This window comes from Siniperca chuatsi, linkage group LG10, assembly GCF_020085105.1.
Source record: "Siniperca chuatsi isolate FFG_IHB_CAS linkage group LG10, ASM2008510v1, whole genome shotgun sequence".
NCBI lineage: Eukaryota > Metazoa > Chordata > Actinopteri > Centrarchiformes > Sinipercidae > Siniperca > Siniperca chuatsi.
The window spans coordinates 4,924,974-4,948,486 of NC_058051.1; the positions used below are offsets into that span (position 1 = coordinate 4,924,974).

The 23,513-nt window shown below is 40.2% G+C and overlaps 3 protein-coding genes across 7 annotated transcripts; 2 read left to right on the forward strand and 1 right to left on the reverse strand.

Annotated features, from left to right (window-relative positions):
* Positions 1 to 950: 950 nt before the first annotated feature.
* Positions 951 to 5,122, reverse strand: LOC122883429 (solute carrier family 25 member 45). 3 transcript variants are annotated; one of them, XM_044212093.1, is made up of 7 exons: positions 4,973 to 5,122; positions 4,497 to 4,559; positions 4,350 to 4,393; positions 4,197 to 4,268; positions 3,885 to 4,073; positions 2,286 to 2,475; positions 951 to 1,793 (listed from the first exon to the last, which is right to left on the reverse strand). In XM_044212093.1, the coding sequence occupies exons 2-7, from the start codon at positions 4,531 to 4,533 to the stop codon at positions 1,513 to 1,515; spliced, it is 813 nt and encodes a 270-aa protein (XP_044068028.1). In that variant the 5' UTR covers positions 4,534 to 4,559; positions 4,973 to 5,122; the 3' UTR covers positions 951 to 1,512. The 3 variants fall into 3 exon arrangements, with proteins under 3 accessions (XP_044068028.1, XP_044068027.1, XP_044068031.1); XM_044212092.1 differs by having other exon boundaries at positions 2,286 to 2,520; positions 4,973 to 5,121; XM_044212096.1 differs by lacking the exon at positions 4,497 to 4,559 and having other exon boundaries at positions 2,286 to 2,520; positions 4,973 to 5,069.
* Positions 5,123 to 9,620: 4,498 nt separating this feature from the next.
* Positions 9,621 to 13,796, forward strand: mad2l2 (mitotic arrest deficient 2 like 2). The gene is made up of 8 exons (XM_044212060.1): positions 9,621 to 10,004; positions 10,379 to 10,497; positions 10,605 to 10,676; positions 10,772 to 10,872; positions 10,980 to 11,074; positions 11,430 to 11,503; positions 11,679 to 11,771; positions 12,821 to 13,796. The coding sequence occupies exons 1-8, from the start codon at positions 9,965 to 9,967 to the stop codon at positions 12,857 to 12,859; spliced, it is 633 nt and encodes a 210-aa protein (XP_044067995.1). The 5' UTR covers positions 9,621 to 9,964; the 3' UTR covers positions 12,860 to 13,796.
* Positions 13,797 to 18,021: 4,225 nt separating this feature from the next.
* tmem82 (transmembrane protein 82) lies at positions 18,022 to 22,479 on the forward strand. 3 transcript variants are annotated; one of them, XM_044212045.1, is made up of 6 exons: positions 18,024 to 18,318; positions 18,431 to 18,500; positions 18,720 to 18,879; positions 19,059 to 19,473; positions 19,874 to 20,061; positions 20,671 to 22,479. In XM_044212045.1, exons 1-6 carry the CDS (start codon positions 18,225 to 18,227, stop codon positions 20,710 to 20,712), a joined length of 969 nt encoding a protein of 322 aa, XP_044067980.1. In that variant the 5' UTR covers positions 18,024 to 18,224; the 3' UTR covers positions 20,713 to 22,479. The 3 variants fall into 3 exon arrangements, with proteins under 3 accessions (XP_044067978.1, XP_044067980.1, XP_044067979.1); XM_044212044.1 differs by having other exon boundaries at positions 18,025 to 18,318; positions 18,681 to 18,879; XM_044212043.1 differs by having other exon boundaries at positions 18,022 to 18,318; positions 18,681 to 18,879; positions 19,874 to 20,695.
* The last annotated feature ends 1,034 nt before the right edge of the window (positions 22,480 to 23,513 follow it).

The following is a 23,513-nucleotide window of genomic DNA, read 5'->3' on the forward strand; positions in this document are numbered from 1 at the left end:
TGTAAACAACACATTTTTCATTCATTTTTCACCTTGGAAATGGTATTTTGACAAAAAAAATTCTCAAACCTGTGATGACTGAATTTTATTTGGCAGCACAAGCCATAAATGCAACACTGACGTGTTAGCAAACATGGAGCAACATTAAGATTAATTTGGAGTCACGTTTCTGGTCATCAGACGAATGTAAGTCCAGTATTCACTTTCCTTCTAGCTCTGTTTTTAGTCTTTACTGATTCTTGAGCTAAATATCTGGCTCTTTTGCAGCTAAAATGTTGCAGTGCTCCACCAGCTGGTTGCTAAGTTTGTCTCTGCTGTTTGGTGCTGGGCAGGTAGTGTTAGAGTGAGTTTTTCGCTGAAAACAGCTGGCTGCTGCAGCTGGAAATGACACTGATGAGAGCGATGTGAGTGAACCTAAACTATAAAGTTGCAGGCCGTAAAACCAAAACAATGAGCTGAAAGATGCTAAAAGGCTTTGTAGAGGTTAGGGGAACTCAGGTGATGATTTGATGATTTTCTCTTTTCACATTACACACAGTCATTTGATCTATTGTTAATATAAAAATGTTGATTATAGCAGCTTTAAATCAAGGTCCACCCAATTCCACCGCAATTTATAAGACCAGGACGGATACTACCAACTCAACAGGGACAACCAGAAGCATCCTTATGTGACCATTCAAAACCTTAAGATCTCTGCTGGTATAACCTAAACACAGGAACCCCCCCCCCAGACAGAAAAACTGTGTTGATGTTTGACATCAGATGCAACAACTGTGTGAAACCACATGGATGAAATGGGGGGAAACCCTGGACGAGAGACTGAATGATTGCCGGGAAACATCAACATCTGCTGTCTGTGAACAGCAAACCAAAACTGGTCGCAGCTTCGACCTCAGAGCAACAGACGAGGGATCTCATTTTACAGAGTAGACAGAAGTAAGAGCATATTAAAATGACACAAAGACTGTTTATTAACAATGATTGAGCCTCCCAACGTGGAGACTTTCCGATCTTTACCCATTTTTGAATGCCAAAGGCCACGCATAGTAATGTTCTAACTTTTCGTATACACAGTTTATTTATATGTGGCCCTCAAGTACAATTTCTATTTGTCAAGTACAATTTGTCAAGTAAAACAGATTTGATTTCCAGCAAACATGAGCAGCTTAACCCTGATGTCCTCCATCAAAGCGGTTCAAGTCACAGGAGACTCAGTTGGAGCTGAATTTGAACATTTTCATCAAACAATTATCTTCAGTCCGAGTGTGTTCGGAGGCTAGCTAAATGAGAGTTGAGCTATTCCACACAGACTTTAAAAAGTTTCAAACAGTATTTCAATACTCATCATCTTTAAAAAAAACTGTCTAAAACTGAGACCGATAATGTTAGTAACCCTGAGAATACTTGACCTGCAGTTAGATTGTGTATGTATATTATAATCTCAGCACCATGGGAAGATATTTCATTTTGCAAAGCAAGGAGTGTATCCATTCGGTTTCAAGAGTAAGGTCATCTTGCCGGTGGACAGAAAATCCTCATCAGACTCTCGTAGGTGAGGAAGGTGACGGCATTGACAGGGAAGGCCCTCAGGCTGTTCAGTAGGAGGCCTTTGAAAAAGACCCTCACTCCCTCCTCTCTGACGCTCACTCTCATGCAGTGAAGGACCCCGCTGTACTCCCGGCCGCCGGCCCCCGACATCTGGAGCCGGGCTTTCACTACGTCCATGGGCGTGGCAAAGGCCCAGGTCACCACGCCCGCCACGCCACCTGCCATCAATATTGCAAACGTACCTGAAGACAGAAACGTTTAATGGATAATGTAAATCTTTGAAGTCATGCTTGTACTGAAACATAGCTGTAGATTAAAAGAAACCTGTAAAGACTAAAATCAAACTTAGCTTAACAGCAGTTAACAAAAGCTCTGTCCAAAGAAAGCTGAACTCACTGATGTTACATCTATTCTGTCATATGGAAGCCCATTTCCACCAGGAAAAGAAAAAAAAAGAAAAGAACAGAACTCATGGTAAATTATGAGATAGTAAGTCAAAAGTATGCGATGCTAAATCAAACTTTTGAGATACTAAGTCAACTCTGAGTCTTTATTATCTGTATCTTTTCTCGTAGTATCTCATCTTTTTCATTTACGAGTATTTTTTTTAAATTATTTCTACCATTTCATCCATTATTTTTCCTGACAGAAATGACCTTCCATATTTCACACACTGCCCTGGTTACGTATTTATTGAGGGTCTGTACTGTTGCACTGTTGCCTCTGAAACTGACCTGGCTGTTTGCCGCTCTCGGACAGAGCCTTTCGAGTGACCTCGTAAGGCAAGAAGTAGAGTCCATAGCAGGGTACGTCCCTCAGGGCGAGGGCCAGCCCTCCTCTGAACAGACCCCTGGGTCCCTCCTCCTTCAGGATGACAGCAACACAGTGAAGGGGCCCACGGTATCGGTCAGCAGTTGTTTGACCCTGCAGACGCACCTTCACCAGGTCAATGGGTGCACAAACAAACACCTGAAAGCAGATCAAGCTAAAGGGTAAGTCCACCCAAATTATGCCATGATGATTTAGTTTTTTAGATTTTGGCGCTCCCTGACCTTTTCCATCTAGTATCACACTCAGTTCGAAATTCCCCCTTGACTGACACTTCCGTCAATGACAAGGTACATATGTTGACAACTATTTAATCAGACTTAAGCCTTACGGCCTTTACTTGGGTGCAAGTATCGAGGCTGGGAACCGAAAACCGGTTCCAAATTAGAACCGAATCCAAAATGCCCAGAACTGGGTTAAAAAAAAATTATTTCAGTTCTGCTTTTCCTAAACACGATAACCCGAAATACCACAGCATCTACAAGAAAATGTATGTACTGACTGTGGATCATACGTTTTATTGTATGTATTGGAATTTAAACTGGAAATTGATGAGCAGAATCGGAATCAATAAAATTCAAACGATACCCAACCCTAGCAAGCATCAGGCAAAATTTCCACATGAATACAAGAAATCAAATCAAAATTTACATGGTTGATTGCTACACTTTTGATTTTCATGAACCTTTGGCCTCTCCTCTGGCGCCTGGCCAGACACATTCTTAACCCTGCTCTGACCAAGCCTTTTTGTTTTATGAGATGTAATGAACATTGCACGTCTAGGTGCCAGTAGCACTTTACACTTAGTCTTATTTTTACACATCTGAATTCTCCTTGGAGCTCGTCTTCTTCACCTGCCTTACAGTAGGTGGGGAACACACATAAGTAACATCTTAGAGATTACTTGTTTAGACTACATTAAAATGTGTGTTAACATGTAGAGTTTTGTAGTATTAACACGAAATATTTCTACACGTTAACACAACAAGCAAAAGAATCGATGCCTTAACGTGGCTTTTTTGGTCGTGGCCAATGAGAGACCCTGAATGAAGGTGCTCGTACATATTCATGAGAAAGGTGGCATCAATGATGTCGAACAACAACGCAAGGGAGCACGTTGTGCATAAATTACTGATGTGGGCTTCTACACACTCGTTACAGGAGCCTGGGCCACGTTAAGGCATCAATTTTTGTTGTTAACGCGTAGAAATATTTTGGGTTATTACTACAAAACTCAAAGTGTTAACAGGCATTTTAATGTAGTCGAAACAAGAAATCTCTAAGACGTTACTTGCACAAATGGCTTTCCATACACATGCTACATGAAACTAGAAATAACTTGCTGTTATGTCTGTGAATGGAGAGTTTTCACACCCTGAGAGCGGTCAGTTTCATAGCACTTGTGGTCCTGTGGAGCTAACAGTCATCATGCCAGTAATATCTGCAGCTATGGTGCTGCAAGGTGCTTCGGATTAAACCAGCCAGTGAACGTCAGGTGTTCTTACCTGCACCAGGCCTGAGAAGCAGCCGGCAGTGAAGACCTGTGCGGCAGAGGCCGGTTTTCCTTCACTGCGGTCACTGCGCTGAGACTGAGTGAGGTAATCTAAAGCATTACTGTAAGAGCCAAAGACAACTGAGTTGGTGATGCCTGTGGTCAGCACTGGAAATGCCATGCCCTTGAAGAATCCATGGAGCTAATATAATAAACAGATAAACAGACGTACATCAAAACTTCCTGTCATGTGTTTTCTGGTGGAAGCTGGGGCTATTTATGCAATGATATCCAGTGCAACAATTTAAGAGGACGTGACACCTACCCCTTCATGAGAGTATGTTTTAGTCATACAGTGAAATATCCCTTTATACACAGACTGGGCCTGCAGGCGCACCTACAAATGAAACAGGGGGTGTCACAAAAAGCTAGTTTTATGCATTTAGTTATGTTTATGGGTTTCAGTGTGTCATGCAACCTTCACGGTGTCCAATGGATGTCCAACTGCCAGTCCCACTGCACCTAAAAAACAACCCAAAACAACAAGGACATGTTAACTCTCACCATGTATACAAATACTATACTGTATTTAATCAACTTCTCTGTTCTGTCACTGTTTTGATACCTGAAATGCTCCCAGCTATGAATTCCAAAAAAGGCATGACTTGGCATGACACAATTTCACAACCTGCAAAGCAGACCAATGTGTTTGACCTGTTACAAAGATAATACCTGAGGATGCAGCTTTACAGCTACTATAAAGTGAACTGACTGTGGCGGCCAAGGATAGTTAATATATGACTGACATTCCAAAGATGAAAAATCCTACTGCAATTTTACCAAGCCTCTTGTGTAAAAGATTTAACATAATGTGATTGAAGACATTTCGTTTTCGGAACATTTTCCACAACTTTTCATTGGACTTTAACTTTACATCCGTTAGTGTTTAACGTTAGCCTGTCCAATAAGAGCTTAAAACATACATTTCGCGTATAAAAACCGTTGAGTTACACACATGTAGGTTATCATACGGTGTTTAGCATTACATCATGCAAAAAAAACAAGTTTTTTTTAGATTAGACCACTTTTTGTAAGCGTCACCTCATTGTCAGAATATCTCCAGAACACTCCTGCTCAATGTAAACCTTTGTAAAGCCGTTTTCCTGCGGCATCATAGCTAATGAATGATCTCTGGGTCTGCGGCCGGAGTGTCAAAGAACCCGACATTTAAACAACATTTCCTGTTTGACACGGCTGCCTTTCAAAATAAAAGCAGCCTTAGCATACGTAACTAAATTTGGCCCACTGGACTAAATTTTGTTGACCAAAATTAACAAACAACTATTTAGCAGTCCATCTACAATATAACAGCATTAATTATTATGCTGGCTATTTATGCTGGCTTAGGCACAACGTTTTACAGTTAAAATCTGGACAATTGAATATTTAAAAAAAAATTGTCAACCAACCCTGTAAAATTAATGTGTTCACTTTTATTACATTTTTTATTTTATTCTTCTGATTGGCACAAGTGTTGCTACAGAATACAGAGTCTGAATTCAAGTCAAGTTTTTGTTAAAATGCCCTGTGACTGCCGCTGACATAGTCCAGAAACACTTATTTGGATGAAAGCAAGCTTGACGTTTCTGCTAATGTAGCCCTGTGTTTCCATTAAGCCTTTTATTCCACAAAAATGTACACACTTTGATCCCGTAGACATTAAAGATACAGTGAAGTAAAAATGATAGAGTCTCACAAAATTGAAATAGTCATGTTAAGTAGGCCTACTTAAAAATAAACTCTGTGAAAATCTAAGAGATTATATTATACCTGTGTTTTCAGTTCTAAATGTATACATCTATCTGTGTTATTCATTCAGTTCGGTTCACTACACCTCACACTTGTTGTTTAAGTAGTAGTGCTTTGTTTTATTTTAGCGTGCTCTCAACAGGATATTTTACAACAAACCGCTTCTTGCAGACTTGCATTGCTGTTAATGTTTTTGATGGGATTTAGATACTTACCACCATTTAGGATTATATAGGGCCCATTAGTAGCCCTACATTTGTATAACGTGTGCATGGTTTTATTTTGAAGGTGACGAAGGCATGATTTCCGCTGATGTTATTTCATTTGGTTTGACTTTTGCTGAGCGGTTGAAGTCTTTTTTTTTTTGTTTCGAGAGTTACATTTTTGTAAATAAACACGATCGATTTATTCCCTGACAGTTTTTTTTATTTTAATTTTTTTTTATACCTCTGGAGACAAAACATGGCATAAATCAACAGCCACTACATTAAGTCCACCGAGCTGAATGTAAGAAATGTTGATTGATGCGCTGGCCAGCTTTTTCGAAGCACTGCACATGAGCGGTGTGCCGCACAGTGAGAAGTTTCCTCTGATGGCTCTGTACTTCGGGGCATTTGAAATTTGAAATGAAACTATGGCTATGAGGTTCAGCGCTGACTCTCAGCTATTAGTGGGCTTTTACATCCACAAATTATATCCCCAAATAGTCCCCCGAATTTTAGGGGACAGAAAATGGTTGCACAAGTTAACACAAACTTAAATAAAATCTTCTTAGTTAATATTTGGTGTCAAATCCACACAGTCAATGGCTGTCTGGCGTCTCCAACCCACAGACACCGTCAGATAGCCAGCTTGGTCTCTTCCCTGTTGATGCATTCCTAGACCTGTGCTGTTGCCATATTATTCTTGCTTGCTTTGAGGACCTTTTGCCTTTTGTCTGATCTTCATCAAGTCTCTGTTAGATTGAAGTCAGGTGACTGACTTGACTAGTCAAGAACATTCCACACTCTGACCTTTAAAACTCCCTGGTTATCTTGTCTGTTGGTTCACGATCATCATCCTGCTGCATTGTCTTAAAACTGGGGGACTGTAAAGAATGGGCTGGGATTCCTTCATTGTTCATTTCAAATTCAATGTGCTGGAGCAGAGCCATAACAAGAGAAAAGCGTGTCACTGTCCAATTGCTTATGGACTGCGCTGTCTGTCTGTCGTTTAGCATACTGGGAACCAGCTTTAGAAATAGTACGTACTACGCAATTCAAGAAGTCACTATCAACCTTTAACTCTGTCCCAGAGAGACATTTGTAAACACAAGATAAAGCTAAATCAGACCAAGGAAACTAACAAAGAAGGAAGGGTCACTACATCATCATAACGTTCTAATGCTCCGCTTGGTGCCAGTTCTATTGAAGCCTATGGCAGATGCATGGAGAGGCACACTAAAACTCAATATATCTACTTCGTAGGAGCTTTGATTAAGAAATCCCTCAACCAAATGAAAGAAGACACTTTAGAGAATACATTGCTGACTGATTTTTCCAAATGTGCACATGCGTTTATTTGCTGTTGGTCACCAAGCAGAGCATTAGAACGTTATGACGATGTAATGACCCTTCTTTCTGTTTTAGTTTCCTTGAATCAGACTAGGCTGTGTCAGTGGGTTTTGAGATGTTCATGCCAATGGTAGGGAACTCCTGTATCCACATGGGAGAATAGTGAGTAGAAGCAGGGCGGTGGAGCTCTGCTCAGTGTCAATCCCTGTCAGCAATCAGGGTGCACCTTGCCCAAATTACCCAGGGATGATTTGTGTCACTTCACAGAATCCAGTGCTCTCCCTTGGATTTGGATTGTAAAGGGCTTTGGATGGGATCATGTGTCATGGTTCTGCTGCTGAATATAAAACAACTTAAAACAGAGGGAAACGGTTGATTTCATAGGGAAACAAATTGAATACTGTATTCTAATTCAAATACAATAAAATGCAACATAATTTTAAAAAGTTGTTGTTGATATATATGACAAAGAGCTAACTTAGAAACACATCTGACTTTACAGGTGCTGTCTCTCAAAGATAATGGAACAGTTACCAATGTAAAGTCCAGCAGCAGCATTTCCTGTGTTATTCTGAATCAGAATCAGCTGTATTGCCAAGTAGGTTTACACGCACAACAAATTTGCTTTGGTATTTTGGTGCAAAACAATAAACATAGTACATATATAAGAAATATAGAGCAAGTATTGCAGGTCAAGAATTATAAATATAAAATATAAAATTGACAATAAGATATTAAAGAACATAAAAAAATATATTATAAGAAAATAATAAAGAATATGTACAATATGACTGTTATTTAAATTACAGTTTGTGCAATGTGCAAAATATTTACATGGGAATGTGCAAACGTTTACAGTACTAGCCTATATGAGAGTCAGTGTCAGTGGGGGTCCCGGGCCTTGTTGATGAGGTCAGGTGCAGACGAAAGAAACAGTTTTTGTGGCGTTAGGTTTTGGTCCTGATGGACCGCAGCCTCCTGCCGGAGGGGAGTGTCTGAACCAGTTTGCGGGTGGGAGGGGTCAGCCACAATCTTTCCTGCACACCCCAGAGTCCTGGAGGCGTACAGGTCCTGGAGGGAAGGTAGACTGCAGCCAATCACATTCTCGGTGGAGTGAATGATACGCTGCAGTCTGCCCTTGTCCTTGGCAGTGGCAGCAGCTAGATGGTGATGGAGGAGATGAGGATGGAGGAGATGATGGCGGTGTAGAAGTGCACCACCATTGTCTTTGGCAGGCTGAATTTCTTCAGCTGCTTCAGGAAGTACATCCTCTGCTGGGCTTTCTTAGTGACTAGACACCATCATCACCCAGGACGATGGTGCCCAGGTAGCAGAAGGACTCCACAGTGTCAACTGGGGGAGTCACACAGGGTGATGGGGGCAGGTGGGGTTGGGTTCTTCCTGTAATCCACAACCATCTCCGCTGTCTTGAGAGCATTGAGCTCCAGGTTGTTCCACCTGTAGGCAGACTCATCCCAGAGATGAGCCCAATCAGGATGGTGTCATCCGCAAACTTCAGGAGCTTGACGGACTGGTGACTGGAGGTGCAGCTGTTGGTGTACAGGGAGAAGAGCAGAGGGGAAAGAATGCAGCCTTGGGGGGAACTGGTGCTGGTGGTCCAGGAGTCAGAGACATGTTTCCCAGTCTCACATGCTGCCTCCTGTCAGACAGGAAGTCTGTGATCCACCTGCAGGTGGAGTCAGGCACGCTCAGCTGGGAGAGCTTGTCCTGCAGCAGAGCTGGGATGATAGTGTTGAAGGCGGAGCTGAAATCCACAAACAGGATCCTGGCGTAGGTTCCTGAGGAGTCCAGGTGCTGGAGGATGAAGTGAAGTGTTTACTGCATCGTCTACAGACTTGTTGGCTCTGTAGGCGAACTGCAGGGGGGTCCAGCTGCTTCGCAGGGGTTCTGCCTCCTGAACAGTCTGTTGAAGTCCCTCTACAAGATGGAGAGAGTCGTTGTTGCAGTAAGGGAGGGGGGAGCCTCTGGGGTGGGCAGTTGTGGAGAGGGCCAGGCCCCTGCTGAGGTGGGGGAGGTGGAGCTGGTGGATGGAGTCACAGGGGATGGTGTAATGGTCATTCAACACTAATTAACTGATTTTGTTTTAGTGTCATTCACTTGTTGAACAAATTAATGTGACTGCATTGAAGAAATTAGCAGAAATAGATATTTTGGCCATGAAATCCACACCACAATTTCCATAAAGGAAAAATCACATAACAGACAACTCGTATCCCCCTGCTCATTGTACTGGTTTCTAGCTATACACAACATTTTCCATAGCCAGTGGTATTTCTGGTGTCAATTGTTCTTAACAAGTTCAATTAACCTACAGAATCTCAAAAATGTCAAGGTTCGGCCAAAGAACGTCATCAGTAGTGGACTGTAAGCAGCTTGTAAACAACAAGTGACGTTAATGTAATGCGCGACGAAGCTTTGAATTAGCTTGAGGAAAAGCCTCGTTTCGGGCCGATTACATCCTCAGTTCGTTTTAAAATCTGCTTTTGCATTTTAATATAATCTTCCGTAAATCTTTGTAAAAACTGACATTTTACTTCTCCCTTCCCACTGGTTGACATCGTAAAGCCAGGCATTGACAAAAGAAGGATATCTACCAACTGAAAACAGCCTCAAGATGATGATGCACGCTTGACAGACTGCAGCTTTGCTGACGTTAGCTAGCTAGAAATTTAGCTATTTGTATCATTTGACAGTTTTTGGGAAAGAAAATATGACAACTCTAACAAGGCAAGACCTCAATTTTGGACAAGGTAAGACCAAACTAACCAATGGCATGAAACGGTCAAGCATCCTTCCTTTAGTTGTGGTTCATAGACCCTGATTTGTAAAACGAATGCCTCGACAAAATCCAGTTGATAAATTAAATTTGACCTTGCCTATGGGTAGATAACCCATTAACACACATATGCTGAATCATGGGTATATCCTGGTCTATTCGGCAAAGCAGAATACAAATTTATTTCTGTAAATTCTCCCTTACTTGCTGTCGCCTTGTGTTGCTTGTCGTTATATGTGAGCTAATATGGGGACACTAAATTGCCGGCTATTTGCATTGAGTTTGGTGGTACTTTGTCATAGAATGCAAGAGAGAGATCTTATTATCCAGTCGATTCCTCCTTCCCAGTGGTTGCTGATATCCTGTGTGAGTTCCTGGAGGTCGCTATTCATCTCATCCTGTATGTCCGTGAAGTTTATCCCTCTGGAATATTTCAGAAGAGAAAGAAATACAGTGTACCTGTGCAGGTACAGATGAATATACCTGTAATTACTATATGCTCACAGTTTTGAGGAAGGCTTACCTATTTGCATCTCTAATACTGGTTTTCTGTTTTTGGTGTGTTCATTTCCAGATGTCATGTCACCCAGAGCTGAATCAATATATCCAAGATACACTTCATTGTGTAAAGCCACTCATCGAGAAGGTAAGACATGACCTGGTGCTGAGGTAAATTTAAGAAACACTTGTCATCTCTCACCTATGTGTATACACTGCTGAAGTCTTCCATTTCCCTCCCAGAATGATGCAGAGAAGGTGGTAGTCGTCATCATGGACAAAGAGCATCATCCAGTAGAGAGATTTGTGTTTGAGATTTCCCAACCTCCGCTGCTGTCCATCAGGTTTTTCCCTTCTTCTCTTTTTTTTTTTAACTCATTAATGAGTATAAACGACATGCTTAGTTTTTCATACAGTTTCAGGGTGACTGCCTGTGGTTTTGTTGTCACAGCTCGGACACATTACTGTCTCATGTGGAGCAGCTGCTGAGGGCATTCATCCTGAAGATCAGTGTGTGTGATGCTGTTTTAAATAATAACCCACCAGGTAACGTCACTGATTATTACGTAAAGAGAGGTACATGACATACACATAATGCCCTCTGCCTATCACTTTTATATTCCTAAAACTTAAACATTAAAACAGATTTAATGATTAGCTTTGATTCCTGACATGATTCTGCCCAGTATTCAGTATTAGCTGCTAAAGAAGTTATTCTCTACACCAGTGGTTCCCAAATTATTTCAATCATGCCCCCCTTTGTGAGACAAAATCAAAGAGAAAGAGAAATAGAATCACGCTTGTAATGACACTGACTTTAAGGAGAGATATGACACGTAAATGATTCAGGTGGGAATAGATAAAAAAAAAAATACTTACCTGTTGTTTTGTTTCGTCACAGGGTGTTCATTTACAGTATTAGTACATACCAGAGATGCTGCTACACGCAACATGGAGAAGGTTCAAGTCATCAAGGTGAGGTTTTAAAACACTGCAAACCTACAGATTCATTCATGATGTATGACTGCTAATACTAACAGAGCAGCCTGTTTATTTCTTGATAGTATTGTAATTAGCTCTAATAATAATATGTAAACACTGAATAGTTATATGCATGTGTTGTGTCACATGTGTTCTTTTCCCGCTTCAGGATTTTCCATGGATAGTGGCTGATGAGCAGGAGGTCCACATGCACGAGTCTAGACTCATCCCACTGAAGACCATGACATCTGACATAGTAAAAGTGAGCAGAAACATCCCACTCATTGATGAACATAGACACCAAAATTAAGTCGAATTTTAACGTTAATGTTGTTTAAATTAAAGGTCCAGTGTCTAACATTTAGTAGGAGCTGTTGGCAGAAATGGAATATAATATTTATAAGTATGTTTTCATTAGTGTATAATCATGTGAAAATAAGAATCGTTGTGTTTAGAATAAGCTGTTTTTTTCTACATAGGGAGTGGTTCCCCTTCCACGGAGGCCGCCATGTTGCACTGCCATGTTTCTACAGTGGCCCAGAACTGACAAACCAAACACTGGCTCTAGATAGGGCTGTTCCCATTTTTTGCGAGTTTCGCGGCCACTGTGGTTTCTCCTACACCAGGCCTATGTAATTGGCGGCCCGCAGGCCACATCCGGGCCACATGTATAGTGTGTGGAAGCAGCTAACGAGTGAGCCATCTCGCTTCCTTCCCATCTCTGTTGAGAGTTCCACATGCGCAGTACAGATCGGGCAGGATGTTTACGGCTGTAGCAACACCCCCAATCATATCTTTCACAAATCAGCGTTTACTCATGTGAGTTCCGACCACACTTAGTAGCTTTTCAAAACATCTGGCTATTGACAGTCACAAGCCTGCAATGTAAATTTGACAATGAAAACTGTCGGTTTAACCCTGCCTGGACTGGCAAGTATTTGTTCATTTTACCGCCTGCTATTTTTTATTACAATCATTTGCATTTGTTTAAAATTTGTCATTACCAAAAAAAAGGTTTTAAATAGGCTGTTGAAAATGTCTGGCCCATCTACATTTCCTGGTTTTAAAATCTGGCCCAGTTGAATTTGTAATTGAATAGCCCTGTCCTACACACTTGGAAGTGGAGGGTGATGCGAGCGGTATTCAAATGGTTGCAAACTGCAGTTTCACCGCTAAATCCTACACACTGGACCTTTATTACTTTGACATACGCTATGCTGACTGATTGTGTAATTATGTTTTGCTGAAATGTCATTATGTCGTGCTCAAATTGCCCCATTTGCTAATACTGATTTTCTCTGTCTCAAACAGATGCAGCTCTATGTGGAAGAGAGAGCCCAGAAAACGTAGGCCCTCACTCTGCAGAAAGAAACGAGTGTTACTTCTGTCGGAGCCAATCTGTGATGATGCATTGTATAGAACACAGCCTATCAGAGCTGGAACAGTCAGAAAGAAACAGTTGTTGTTGAGCACATGGGGATCATCAAGAAAAAGATGTGGAATGTTTGAGGTGTGTACATTATGCTGCAGTTAGTGTTAAGAGTGGGACTGATACACTGGGGCTGACATTTCATGAAGAATCAAATCTGGCCCAGACTGTTTGCTGTCTGCCTTTGATTTGATTGCATTCTATACAAATATGCATGAATATGGCTGTTATTTTATTGCCATGTCCTCTGTTAAATTGCTTTCAATGCAGATATCTTTAGTGTAACATGACTGAAATGTAGTTGTTGTACCATGACAATGGAATTCCAGGGGAAATGGAATAGACCAGTATAACAATACCGGATATCAACTCAAGAATCTACCACCAGCAGCTTCTACAAACCACAGGTTTCAGTTTAACCCTTAGCTGTGCTGTATTTTCACTGTAAAGATATTCAATCTCTGTTTCTCTTTGTAGGGAAATTGTTTTGCTAACGCTTCCTAGAGGCTGTATTTTCACCTCCACGGGGAGGTCAGGCTTTAGGTCATCTTGTGTCGTTTTTTTCACCCACCATAATGTCCCACTGAGCCACAGCAGTTCTGTGCATGGCGTTTACGTATTATCGGTCAGGAATGCAGTGTGAAAGTTTTGGGTTGGTTCCTATGGAATAAAAATGATCTTGGTGTGATTTCTCATGCACATTTGCAACCAGTGATAATGTTTGCTTCCATTATTATGTAACAAACTCAAAGTTTTGCTGTTGTGACAAAGGAACAGTTTAATTTTTACTGCTGATAATGTGATTTAAAATGTAAAAAAATTTTTATTAAATTGTAATAAAAACCTTTTAAAACACCAGCACTATAAATCTGTCTCAGTCCTATGTATTAAAGCAAGAGCTACCAGTTACCCTTGGTAATAAGCCAAACCCCTTCTTCCATATGTAGTAATGCTGAAAGTCGTCAACAGCACCACACTAGAAGATATTTATTCACTGACCTCACTGAAGAAAATTTCTTGGCAGTTGAGTCCTTCTAACTACCACCTGAACAGCTGTTTTTACAGGTTGTTTAAAACACACATACATGTTTCCCTGCCTTTCCTGACATCAGATTATTTTGTTTCTGCACGAAAAAAAAAAAAAAAATAATAATCCCTGGCCAGAATGTAACATTAAGATAAGATCAAATCTCTAGACTTCCAAATAACTGCATTATGTTAAAAAAAAAAAAAAATGTCATTAAACAACAGCTAACTGTTTTCACAGTTCTCTCAAAGGTGGGCTGGTATAGTAAAGCTGAAGTTGAGTTGTGTAGAACTAAGCAGAATGTAATATTCGAGTCAAATCAGGCTCAGAGCTTTCTCTAGTCAACCAGTACAGTTTGGATCTTTAGAGTCTGGCCCAGTGACGGCTGTCTTTAGGTAACCAGCAAAGATCAGTCTTCTCTGAGGTGTCGCTCCTGGATATACAACTCCCTTAACTAGACTTCTAACTTGACAGATTCCTCTGTTAGAAGCAGACTGGGTCTCTTGCTGTATGACTGAGGTTTTTTAATTGTCATCATTTTCCAAGAAATATAAAATAGACATTACTTAATAGATGCTCTGGGTCTCTAGGACTTTGGATAGGATTGTTGGCACACAGAAACTTTCCGTTGATTACAGTTTGGTCTGTCTGTGTTGAAATCACTTGACACCTCTAAATATTTTTTATATTATTGTAATATTTTTTATTATTTAAAATTTAGCCAGGCCATTTCAGTTTATAAGCAAGATGCTTTGTTTACACATTAACATGAACACATTATGAGAGGTTATAAGGCACAAAAAGCTGATTGAGACCACATTTTGAGTGGATAAATAGCAATTCAGGTATGAGGAAAAATATATTTTTGATTTTGGTGTGAACTTTCCCTTTAAGTAAAAGTAGCAATACCAGAGTGTAGAAATACTCTGTTACAAGTAAAAGTCCTGCATTCAAAAAGCATAAAAAAAATAAAATAAAAGTACTGATTATGCAGAATGGCACATTGGCCCATAATGTATGTATTGTATTTCACCAAGGGATCAATAAAAGTCTTTATCCATGATAATACGTCCTAATTTATTTGTTGATTACATTTTCTACTACAAATCTGAATCTGCAAAGTAACTAGTAACTAAAGGTATCGAATAAAGGAGTAAAAAGAACAATATTTCCTCCCAGAGTTGTTTTGGAGTAGAAGTATAAAGTAGCATAAAATGGAAATACTTAAGTACAAGTACCTCAAAATTGTAAAACAGTAGTTACTTTCCAGTTACTGTTGGTGACACATGGCTGTTTGTCAACTGTTCAGGAGTTTGGGTCCTCACAGGTATATTATAACTATAAAGGGTATAACTATAATAGGTACTGTTACAGATCCAGTGACTGTTCACAGTTGTATTGGTGTGTGTGGGGAGTGGGCTGTATAAAAGAAAGTCGATGGCCAAATGCAGCAAACTGCAGAAGCTACAGTTTAAAAAGAAAGTTTACCGACAGTTGTTCAGCAAGCAAGAAGGTGCAAGCAACAAGAGCAGAAGGTCTCGATGTTCAGGACTGAATGTCACGGAAAGATAAGATTGACACGGCAACTGTTGTGGACATTAAAGCTAGGGTATAGGTATGTTTTTTCATTTTTTCAGAGCATTTGATTTATTGATTGCTGTCGGGAAGTAACGAAGCTTAAAAACTACTCAATCAGCTTAGCTTCCAAGCGGCTGAAAAATCAGCCAACTCTGCACACATCCTGACCAGTTTAAAACCTCTCATGGGATTTTCTAAACCATGACAAACTACCACTGCTGCAGCCCATAGTGACATCACTATCAGGCATCTCTGACAAAGTGGAACACACTTCTGCGGTATCATTACATAGGAATGAATGAGTCAGCCTTACCAAAAGGATATAATATCCAGTTACCAATTTGTAGAAAATCCGGTGTTTCGTGTGTTAGTTTCACAATGTGGGAAAGCAAATCATGAGTCTAATAAATATAATAAAATCAATGTTGCTCTTGCAGCAGGAGCGAGGGAGTTCAGAGACTCACAGCAGACTTACGATGCCCAGCTTCCTGCAACATTGACCCCCGCAGCAGTGGACCCTCCAATTGAGACAAAAGAAGCAAATGACAGCCACCTGTTGATGCCACTCTCTTTGAAGCCATGCAACAAAATGCTTTCTACAGTGGCGATTGATTGGAGTATTATTGCTGCTGCTGTCACCATAGCAACTACCTGTATATGTAAACCAGACTTTACATAATATCATAAGTAGCACTTAGATATAACTCTTGTGCAGGCACAATTTGATACTTTTTCTCTGTAATATTCAGGTGACTCTTTGTTGATGCATGGTTGCAACACTGAAGTTTTATTAAGACAACACATATTAATTAGAATAAATAACATTTAACAAATTGTAATATAAATGTCAATTTCCTGTATAAAAATTATGTCACGAGGTTAATGACAGAAACAAAATCCCATCAGAAATTGATGTTTTACTTGCAATATCTATATGAATATTGAATTTGGGTAATTTGGGCTTACCAGTACTATAGGATTCAAGTGATGTGGGATTAAATGCTAGAATTAAAACATTTTACTGTATTTTTGTAGAATCATATATTTTTGTCATGGCATTTGCTGCTTTGGTGGAATAACACAACCCTCCAATGACTGAACTCCCTTATGAGAGAGTCATGCCTCCTGCTTGGTATGAGACCTTGGCCATAGTTCATCTTCAGAAATCTTTTACCTTTTGTCTTTTACCTCCCTATATGACTCTTTCCCAGTGATAAAGGGCAATTTAAGATCTGTGTGGTTTGTACGTCTCCACTTTCACCACATTCTGTGCAGATACTGGACAGCAAAGCAAAACACTTAGTGTTGAAGATTTTCATGATACTCCCACTGTACAATACCTGCTGTACCTGTGGAATTAACATTTTCAGGTTTTGTTAGATTGTAACACTCAGGAGAAAATCATTTATGGGATAAACATCAGATATTATAGTTACAATGTTTGTATTATCTGCTACACCAGTGTCAGGTTAAGGGGTTAAAGATGGCTCCAGGGTTTAGGGCTTTACAGGCATCCATGGGCCCCAAGAGGAAGACTGTAACCAGTACTTATGTTGTTTTTGATGCCCTTTCGTGATGGCTGTCAGTTCATTAACATGTACGTTGTACACTGCTACCCTTCACGGACAGGCATTAAGCTTATGACCACCTGCTACACCTTTCCTTATACCTTGAAATAATATGAGCCCATGTTTCTTTATGTTCATTGTCTTTTTACACGTATTATATATACATTTTTGCGTAGGATCAAGCAATGCAAAATATTTCTAACTAACATGGGTTTTCTTGGTGATCCTCTAATGAGACATTTAGTTGAAACACGGCTTTGGAGTTGTTTATATCTACAGATATCAAGTATAAATTTTAGTTCCATCTCCTCAAAATATAGGGAATCTTAGTTTTTGTGTAAATTTACCATCATAAACACTCTTCTCCACACTTCACTCCAAAGACGTTTTACACTTTGCTTGAAACTCTTTTAACTTAATACACTTGATATTTTTATTTACTTCATATTGTATTGCTGTTTGTCCATACTACTGTTACTTGTGTATAACCATATGGCACCTATTGCATGTCTATCTGTCCTCGAAGAGGGATCCCTGATGCGTTGCTCTTTCTGAGGTTTTTTCCTGTTTTGTGTGTGTTGAGTTTCTCTTTATCCAAATCAAATATCTAAGAATGTACTGATTATATAGCCTTCTGAAATTATGGGCTGTATAAATAAACTTGACTTGACTTGAAATATTGCTCTGGGCAAAATATGATTTTTCAAAAAAGATCTATGAGATGAATAAGCCCTTGTCAGAGCAATGCCTATATTGTAGCTTGCAGACAACTTGAGAGCACAACTAATGCCTGTCATCATTTTACAGTGTAAAGTATTTCCCAATTACCTCCATTATCTTGTTATGACTCAGGCTGATGAGGGCCTCGGCTCCATCGACAATCAGATGACCTTTGGTACAGGAAACAGAACAGGCTTCTGGATGAGCAAAGTTCAAGACTGAGGCAATAGAAATAAACAGAAGAGCTGAGCTGATACTCCACATTACTGTAACCTGATCTGGAATAACCACAAAATGTGGTTCCTGAGTGTGTGATTACTTAAATTAGACTTACCTCCATGCATTTTTGTAAAAGCTGTGACCTGTGACTTCTTTTAAGTCAAAGGTAGTACGATGTTATCCTTTATCACGTCGCTTCTTCCGACTTCCTACTTCCTACCGGGGTGGTTGACTCTAGATATAAATCCACTGGATGGTTTACTTCAAGGTGAGCTCCTCATCCATTCCAACGTCTATCTTCCACATTGCTACAGGCTGTTTCTAAACGGTATGGCTGGAGTGTGTTATTGGTTGCAAATTCATTGTTATGTGACCTGCAGGACTGATAGGTGCATGTGGGATCTCTGTGCTATGCTCCTTGATGAGAGTGCACTTATTTTTAGAGGAGAGGTGAGGAAACTGCTTTTTTTTTGATAGATCTGTGCATGAAGATGAATTTGATGTTAAGTTGCATGATTAAAAGTTTTCACCATTCTCATCAAAACATTCCTATTTCAGTGCTGGTACAGATCCTTTATAGTTTACTTTCATTTCTTACTTGACCCCCCCCCCCCACACACACACACACAGCTGGAGTGATAGAAATGATAAAGATACGTCAAACCATAGGACACCCAGTCATCAAAGGAGAACTAACACTGGACTTACTGGGATGCTCCAGTTTTTCTTTGTGACTGGGATGCTGGCTGTAGTGGGCTCCCGTGTTGCCTCCCTGGTGGTACTAGAGTTTTGTCTTCGAGCAGTCTCTGGATGGGTTACAGCTGGACCAGTAAGAAACCAATTACGTGATAAATATATATATGATTTGCCCATTGCTTCTACTGCTCAATTTTGCTGAGTTAATTTCTGGAATTCACCATGTCATGATGACTCATGATTATGACAAACAGCCCATCATCTGTTTTGTTTCATCCATCAGTTCTGTTTATATGCTCCTTTATTCCCCAGGAGTCCAGGAAATTTCTGCAGCAGCTGTTAGTTCAAAGCCAGTTCTCTCTGGGCTGTGCCCTAACCTGCAGTTTGCACTTTCTGCACGAGGGGGCGTCCCAGCGCTGGCTATGCCTGCTCCTGGCAGCTGCACTCAGCTGGTTACTGGCTAGGCAGGCCACACTCCTGCTGCACCATGTCATGGCTCTGTATAAACTCCACAGCTCACAGCGCTACTGCGGCATTTGCATCAGCCTCCTCACATCAGGCCGCTGCCTGCTTCCCACGCTGTGCAGGACTATGATCATTACTTTCTCTGTGGCTGTGGTGGCCGCCATTTCAATCATCAATCAACACTTCCTCTCTGCAGCAGAGGCCCTCAGGTTTTGGACACCACTGACTATCTGCTACACACTGTTGGTCGTGTACATGCAGGGTGAGAAACATGTCAAATGGGACACATTTATGTCAGAGATTACAGTACAATGCTCATTAATTCAATTCAATTTATATAGCGCCAGTTCATAATAGAAATGATCTCATTGCACTTTTCCTATAGAGCAGGTCTAGACCGTACTCTTTTTAATATTATTTACAGAGACCCAAAAATTCCCATTAGACACTGATCGATCTGGGTAGGACCTTCAGCAATGCCACAGTCTTTAACAGTGTGATAGGACGGACCCCCTTCTCAAGACTGAAGAACACAATTATCTATGTGACCACTAATGCATCCATCATTAATTTGAGCATCCTGAACACCTCCACATACCTGTCCTATATTGTATACATTTTCACCAAATATTTCCCTTTAATGCTGGGTTTTGGTTCTGCAGAGGAGCAGCACCGTCTGCCCAGCAGCCAGGCTGTCCTGAACACAGTGGTGGTGCGTCTTGGTGGTTTGATGGTCCTGATGCTGACTGTTGGACGCTGGACCGACGTGCTCCACATCCTAATGTGTTTCCTGGGTGAGGCCAGTTGTCTAATCCCCACTATGGATCTGCTGGATGTGACATCCTCACAGGTCAGTGAGTCTCCCTGGAAGCAGCACACGGGGCCGAAAGCACTTTCTGTCCATCGGGACCCCAAAACTGGGGCAGAATATCAATGTGTTCATTAGACTGGGTCCCCAGATGAGACTGAACTTCTCAAACTTGTATCCCAGGTGGAGAAGGTTTAAGATCCCCAAGACAGATTCAGGTCAAAGTATTCTCTGATTCAGAATACTGAGCCTACTTTTCCTTTCACTGAAGTAGCCTGATTAAATTGTTCAGAATTTCAAATAAAAGCACATACTGTTAATGCAGTTCTTATCATTTTTTTTGGTTGCATGTATGCTAATTGGCTTTTTAAAAAAGTAGGTTGAATCTATTCTGCAAATAAAAAGGTTGATAAAAATTTGTTTAAGTGACATGAGTTCAATGGTACATATGAAGTTGAAACCCCAGACAAATGTTCAATATAATATTGTTGGTATTAATATAATGTATTTTTTGTGAATAATGATTATAATAATAACATATGGAAGTAGAGTCTGTAGATATTTTGACTGTCTGTAGTCTATGTTCTTCCTGGCCAGCAGCTTGCCGTCAGCTTATGTTATGCATCTGTCATATTTGTTGTGTGTATATAGGATGAAGAGGATTGTGCAGACTACGTAAAAAGAGAGCGTTGACGAAGACCACGGGCACAAGAAAAGGAGCATCAGAGATAGCCACTCAGAGATTATTAGTTTAAGTCCTATTAGGGCTACAACAATGAATGCTTTTGTATTTACAATGTAATATTTTTTCATTAAAAAGTCCAAGGAACATATTATGGTGATTTGGGAATTCCACTTCTAAAAAAATTTTTTACAGCTATTTAACCACATTTTACAGAAAAGGGTTATCCAACAACCATTGCTTCTATGTGGAATAGTAATATGACCCACAGTATAATCTGCTTCACATAACTTTCTTCCAGAGGTCTTGTGATTTATCATTATGTTTCTTTCTGAACACTGTCAGGAATGGATCTTCTTGTCTGTTACTCTCTTATAAATCTCATTTTCTTTGTGATTTTCAGTTCATTAACACTAACTCAGGTAACAAACTTGCAGTTCTGGATGTTATTAAAGGAGTCTGTGTGACCTCTTGAATGAAGTAATGCTGTAATCTTTTTTTATTGGCATGCCAGTTATTCCTGGGGAGAGTCACATTGTTCCAAATTGTCTTTGTGGGGCCCCAGAGCCTAGGGGCGTTGTAACCCTTTCCACGGCCTACTGATAGATGAGGGTCAAAATAAGTGACGTTTATAATGTGTATGTTATGTTGCTATTATCAAGCCTAGCAGTGAGGAAGCAGCTGATTCTAATTAGCCCACTAATGTATGTGATTTAAGGAGGAAGCAAAAACTCATAGCTCAAGAATTTATTTCATTTCCTTTCATTTTTAACAATGGAACATATTCTCTTTACCTTTAAATACCATGAACAGTAAAACAACAAAAATGCATGTAAAAACATAATGTTAAACATGATACATTATGAATTTCAAATGGGGTACATTTCATGTGACTATCACGCATAGCTCACATCGAGGTTTTACCAAAAAACAAATTCGTATTAGGTAGTAGGCCATAAAATAACACATAAAATTAATTGAATGCAGAAAACAAAACACATTTATCAAAATTGACACAGCTCGCAATTTTCAGCTGTTATGCAGCAACAGAGCTGCAAACGTGAATAACAATTGCAGACATTAACCCCATCCCAGCTTAGGCAGTGGGTATGTTTATTGATTTGTATTATTTTGTCGGTTAGCGCATTATCCACACAATGTATGGGCCTAAAGATATCATTTCGTTTCCGTCGTGTCTCTCCAGAGACTGTCTGCTTGAAAAGAAAAGGCAAAATGGCTGACGACAACGTTAGCGCTGTAAAGTCACACAAAATGGCGTTAGACAAAGGAAAGGCTCGGTCACTTGGATTTACTCGGACCTCGTCGTCTAAATTCTTGCGGACAAAGACGGAATTTAAAGAAGGTCAACAACTCGCATTACTGGACATTGTTTGAGTAGGCATACTGACACCAAATGCGCTTCATAACACCCGAGAGACTTTTATGAGAGATTTGTCACTCTGTTACCGCCTTAAATTCGAGTATTTGGTACATTGTCTCTATAACGTTGCCTAACGTTAAATCCTGACTTCTGGTGACAATTTAGAAGTTCTCTGACACACACAACCAAATTAAATCCACATTTTGACGCCGGTATTATGCCCATTAGGTGTGTCTTTATTGAGAGCTGTGGACTGACAGAAACATATTCCATGAAAGGGTTTTTGTTATCAGTCCCGTCATTCATTCCATGATAAAAAAAAGCGTGTGAAATTACAGTGGGCACTTTAGCCTGACGGTCCAGTTCCCAAGATAATCCAGGTCTGAGAATCACTGAAGAGGAAATTTAGTTTTGGTGTCTAGTCGATCCACCAACATAGGAAATTGTACTCCCATAGGTTTATTAGCTTTTTAACTGAATAAAGTTCCACATCAGGACGGATTCAGTAGAAACTGGGAGGACGTTCTCCATGAGCACCCGAATATGGTGAAAATGCCCATTGAAATGAGCACTTGCAGCACCTCCTTTGGAAATTTTCAGACCTTTCTGTGCTCATCTGATAGGCACGCTGGACGCATGCGCAGAGCAGTTTCGTGTCCCCTGTTACCGCATTTTAACGCAAGCGCACTTGTGCCGTTAACATGCACGCTTAATATAGTAACAAAAGCAGAATAATGCTGTAGTGTAGTAACAGGGCTTTTCTAAACCAAACTTTAATTCAGTAATCGTTTTGTAGACTGAACGTTACATTCAGCTCCAGCATGGATATGGTAAAAAAAAATGTGGCTGGTTTAAAATGTAGTAACTGAACTGAAAGTAAGTTCACTCACCAGTTTATTTATAGACGTTGACCCACTGATTAGGTTGACATATTTTTTAAAGTAATCTACACATTAAGCAAGTATCATAAAAATGTTACTAACAGGCATAGTCTTTCAAGGAAAAGCACAAATAGTGCAGCTTTTATTTAACCCTCATCAGTGCTTATCACCACAGGTCTCTTGAACCTTTGGACATGGGCCCAAATTGCTCATGTTACTTATTAGCTTAAAACAGAGCTCAGACCAGGTCAAAGTGTTTGACTTAATGGCCTCCACGCCATTTTGTAGCTCACTAGTAGTACTAAATTTGTTTATGTTTTATTTGTCCCGAAGGACTGTGAAGCGGAATCAGACAAATTATAACCTCATTATGATAAAGTGAAGTGTTTTATCAATAACAATCTAATGCGTGAACGTTTTATTTGAGTGGTATTTGTTTTATCAGCGATCCTAACAGAAAGACATGTAAAAGGGATTTGGTTTGACTGAATGCTTTTTTTTTTTGCCACACATGTGATTCCCACAGCTGCCACACCTTCTTACTTTTTGA

Excerpts from the sequence above, each read along its gene's own strand:
- tmem82 (XM_044212043.1), top strand. The coding sequence starts at position 18,225 with ATGTTATCCTTTATCACGTCGCTTCTTCCGACTTCCTACTTCCTACCG. Across the intron at positions 18,880-19,058 it reads GATGGGTTACAGCTGGACCA|GAGTCCAGGAAATTTCTGCA; the intron begins GTAAGAAACCAA and ends TTTATTCCCCAG. Across the intron at positions 19,474-19,873 it reads GTTGGTCGTGTACATGCAGG|AGGAGCAGCACCGTCTGCCC; the intron begins GTGAGAAACATG and ends TTGGTTCTGCAG.
- mad2l2 (XM_044212060.1), top strand. The coding sequence starts at position 9,965 with ATGACAACTCTAACAAGGCAAGACCTCAATTTTGGACAAG. Across the intron at positions 10,005-10,378 it reads AGACCTCAATTTTGGACAAG|TGGTTGCTGATATCCTGTGT; the intron begins GTAAGACCAAAC and ends CCTCCTTCCCAG. Across the intron at positions 10,873-10,979 it reads CCTCCGCTGCTGTCCATCAG|CTCGGACACATTACTGTCTC; the intron begins GTTTTTCCCTTC and ends TTGTTGTCACAG.
- LOC122883429 (XM_044212092.1), bottom strand. The coding sequence starts at position 4,533 with ATGCCTTTTTTGGAATTCATAGCTGGGAGCATTTCAG. Across the intron at positions 2,521-3,884 it reads GCTTCTCAGGCCTGGTGCAG|GTGTTTGTTTGTGCACCCAT; the intron begins GTAAGAACACCT and ends ATCTGCTTTCAG. Across the intron at positions 1,794-2,285 it reads CGAGAGCGGCAAACAGCCAG|GTACGTTTGCAATATTGATG; the intron begins GTCAGTTTCAGA and ends TTCTGTCTTCAG.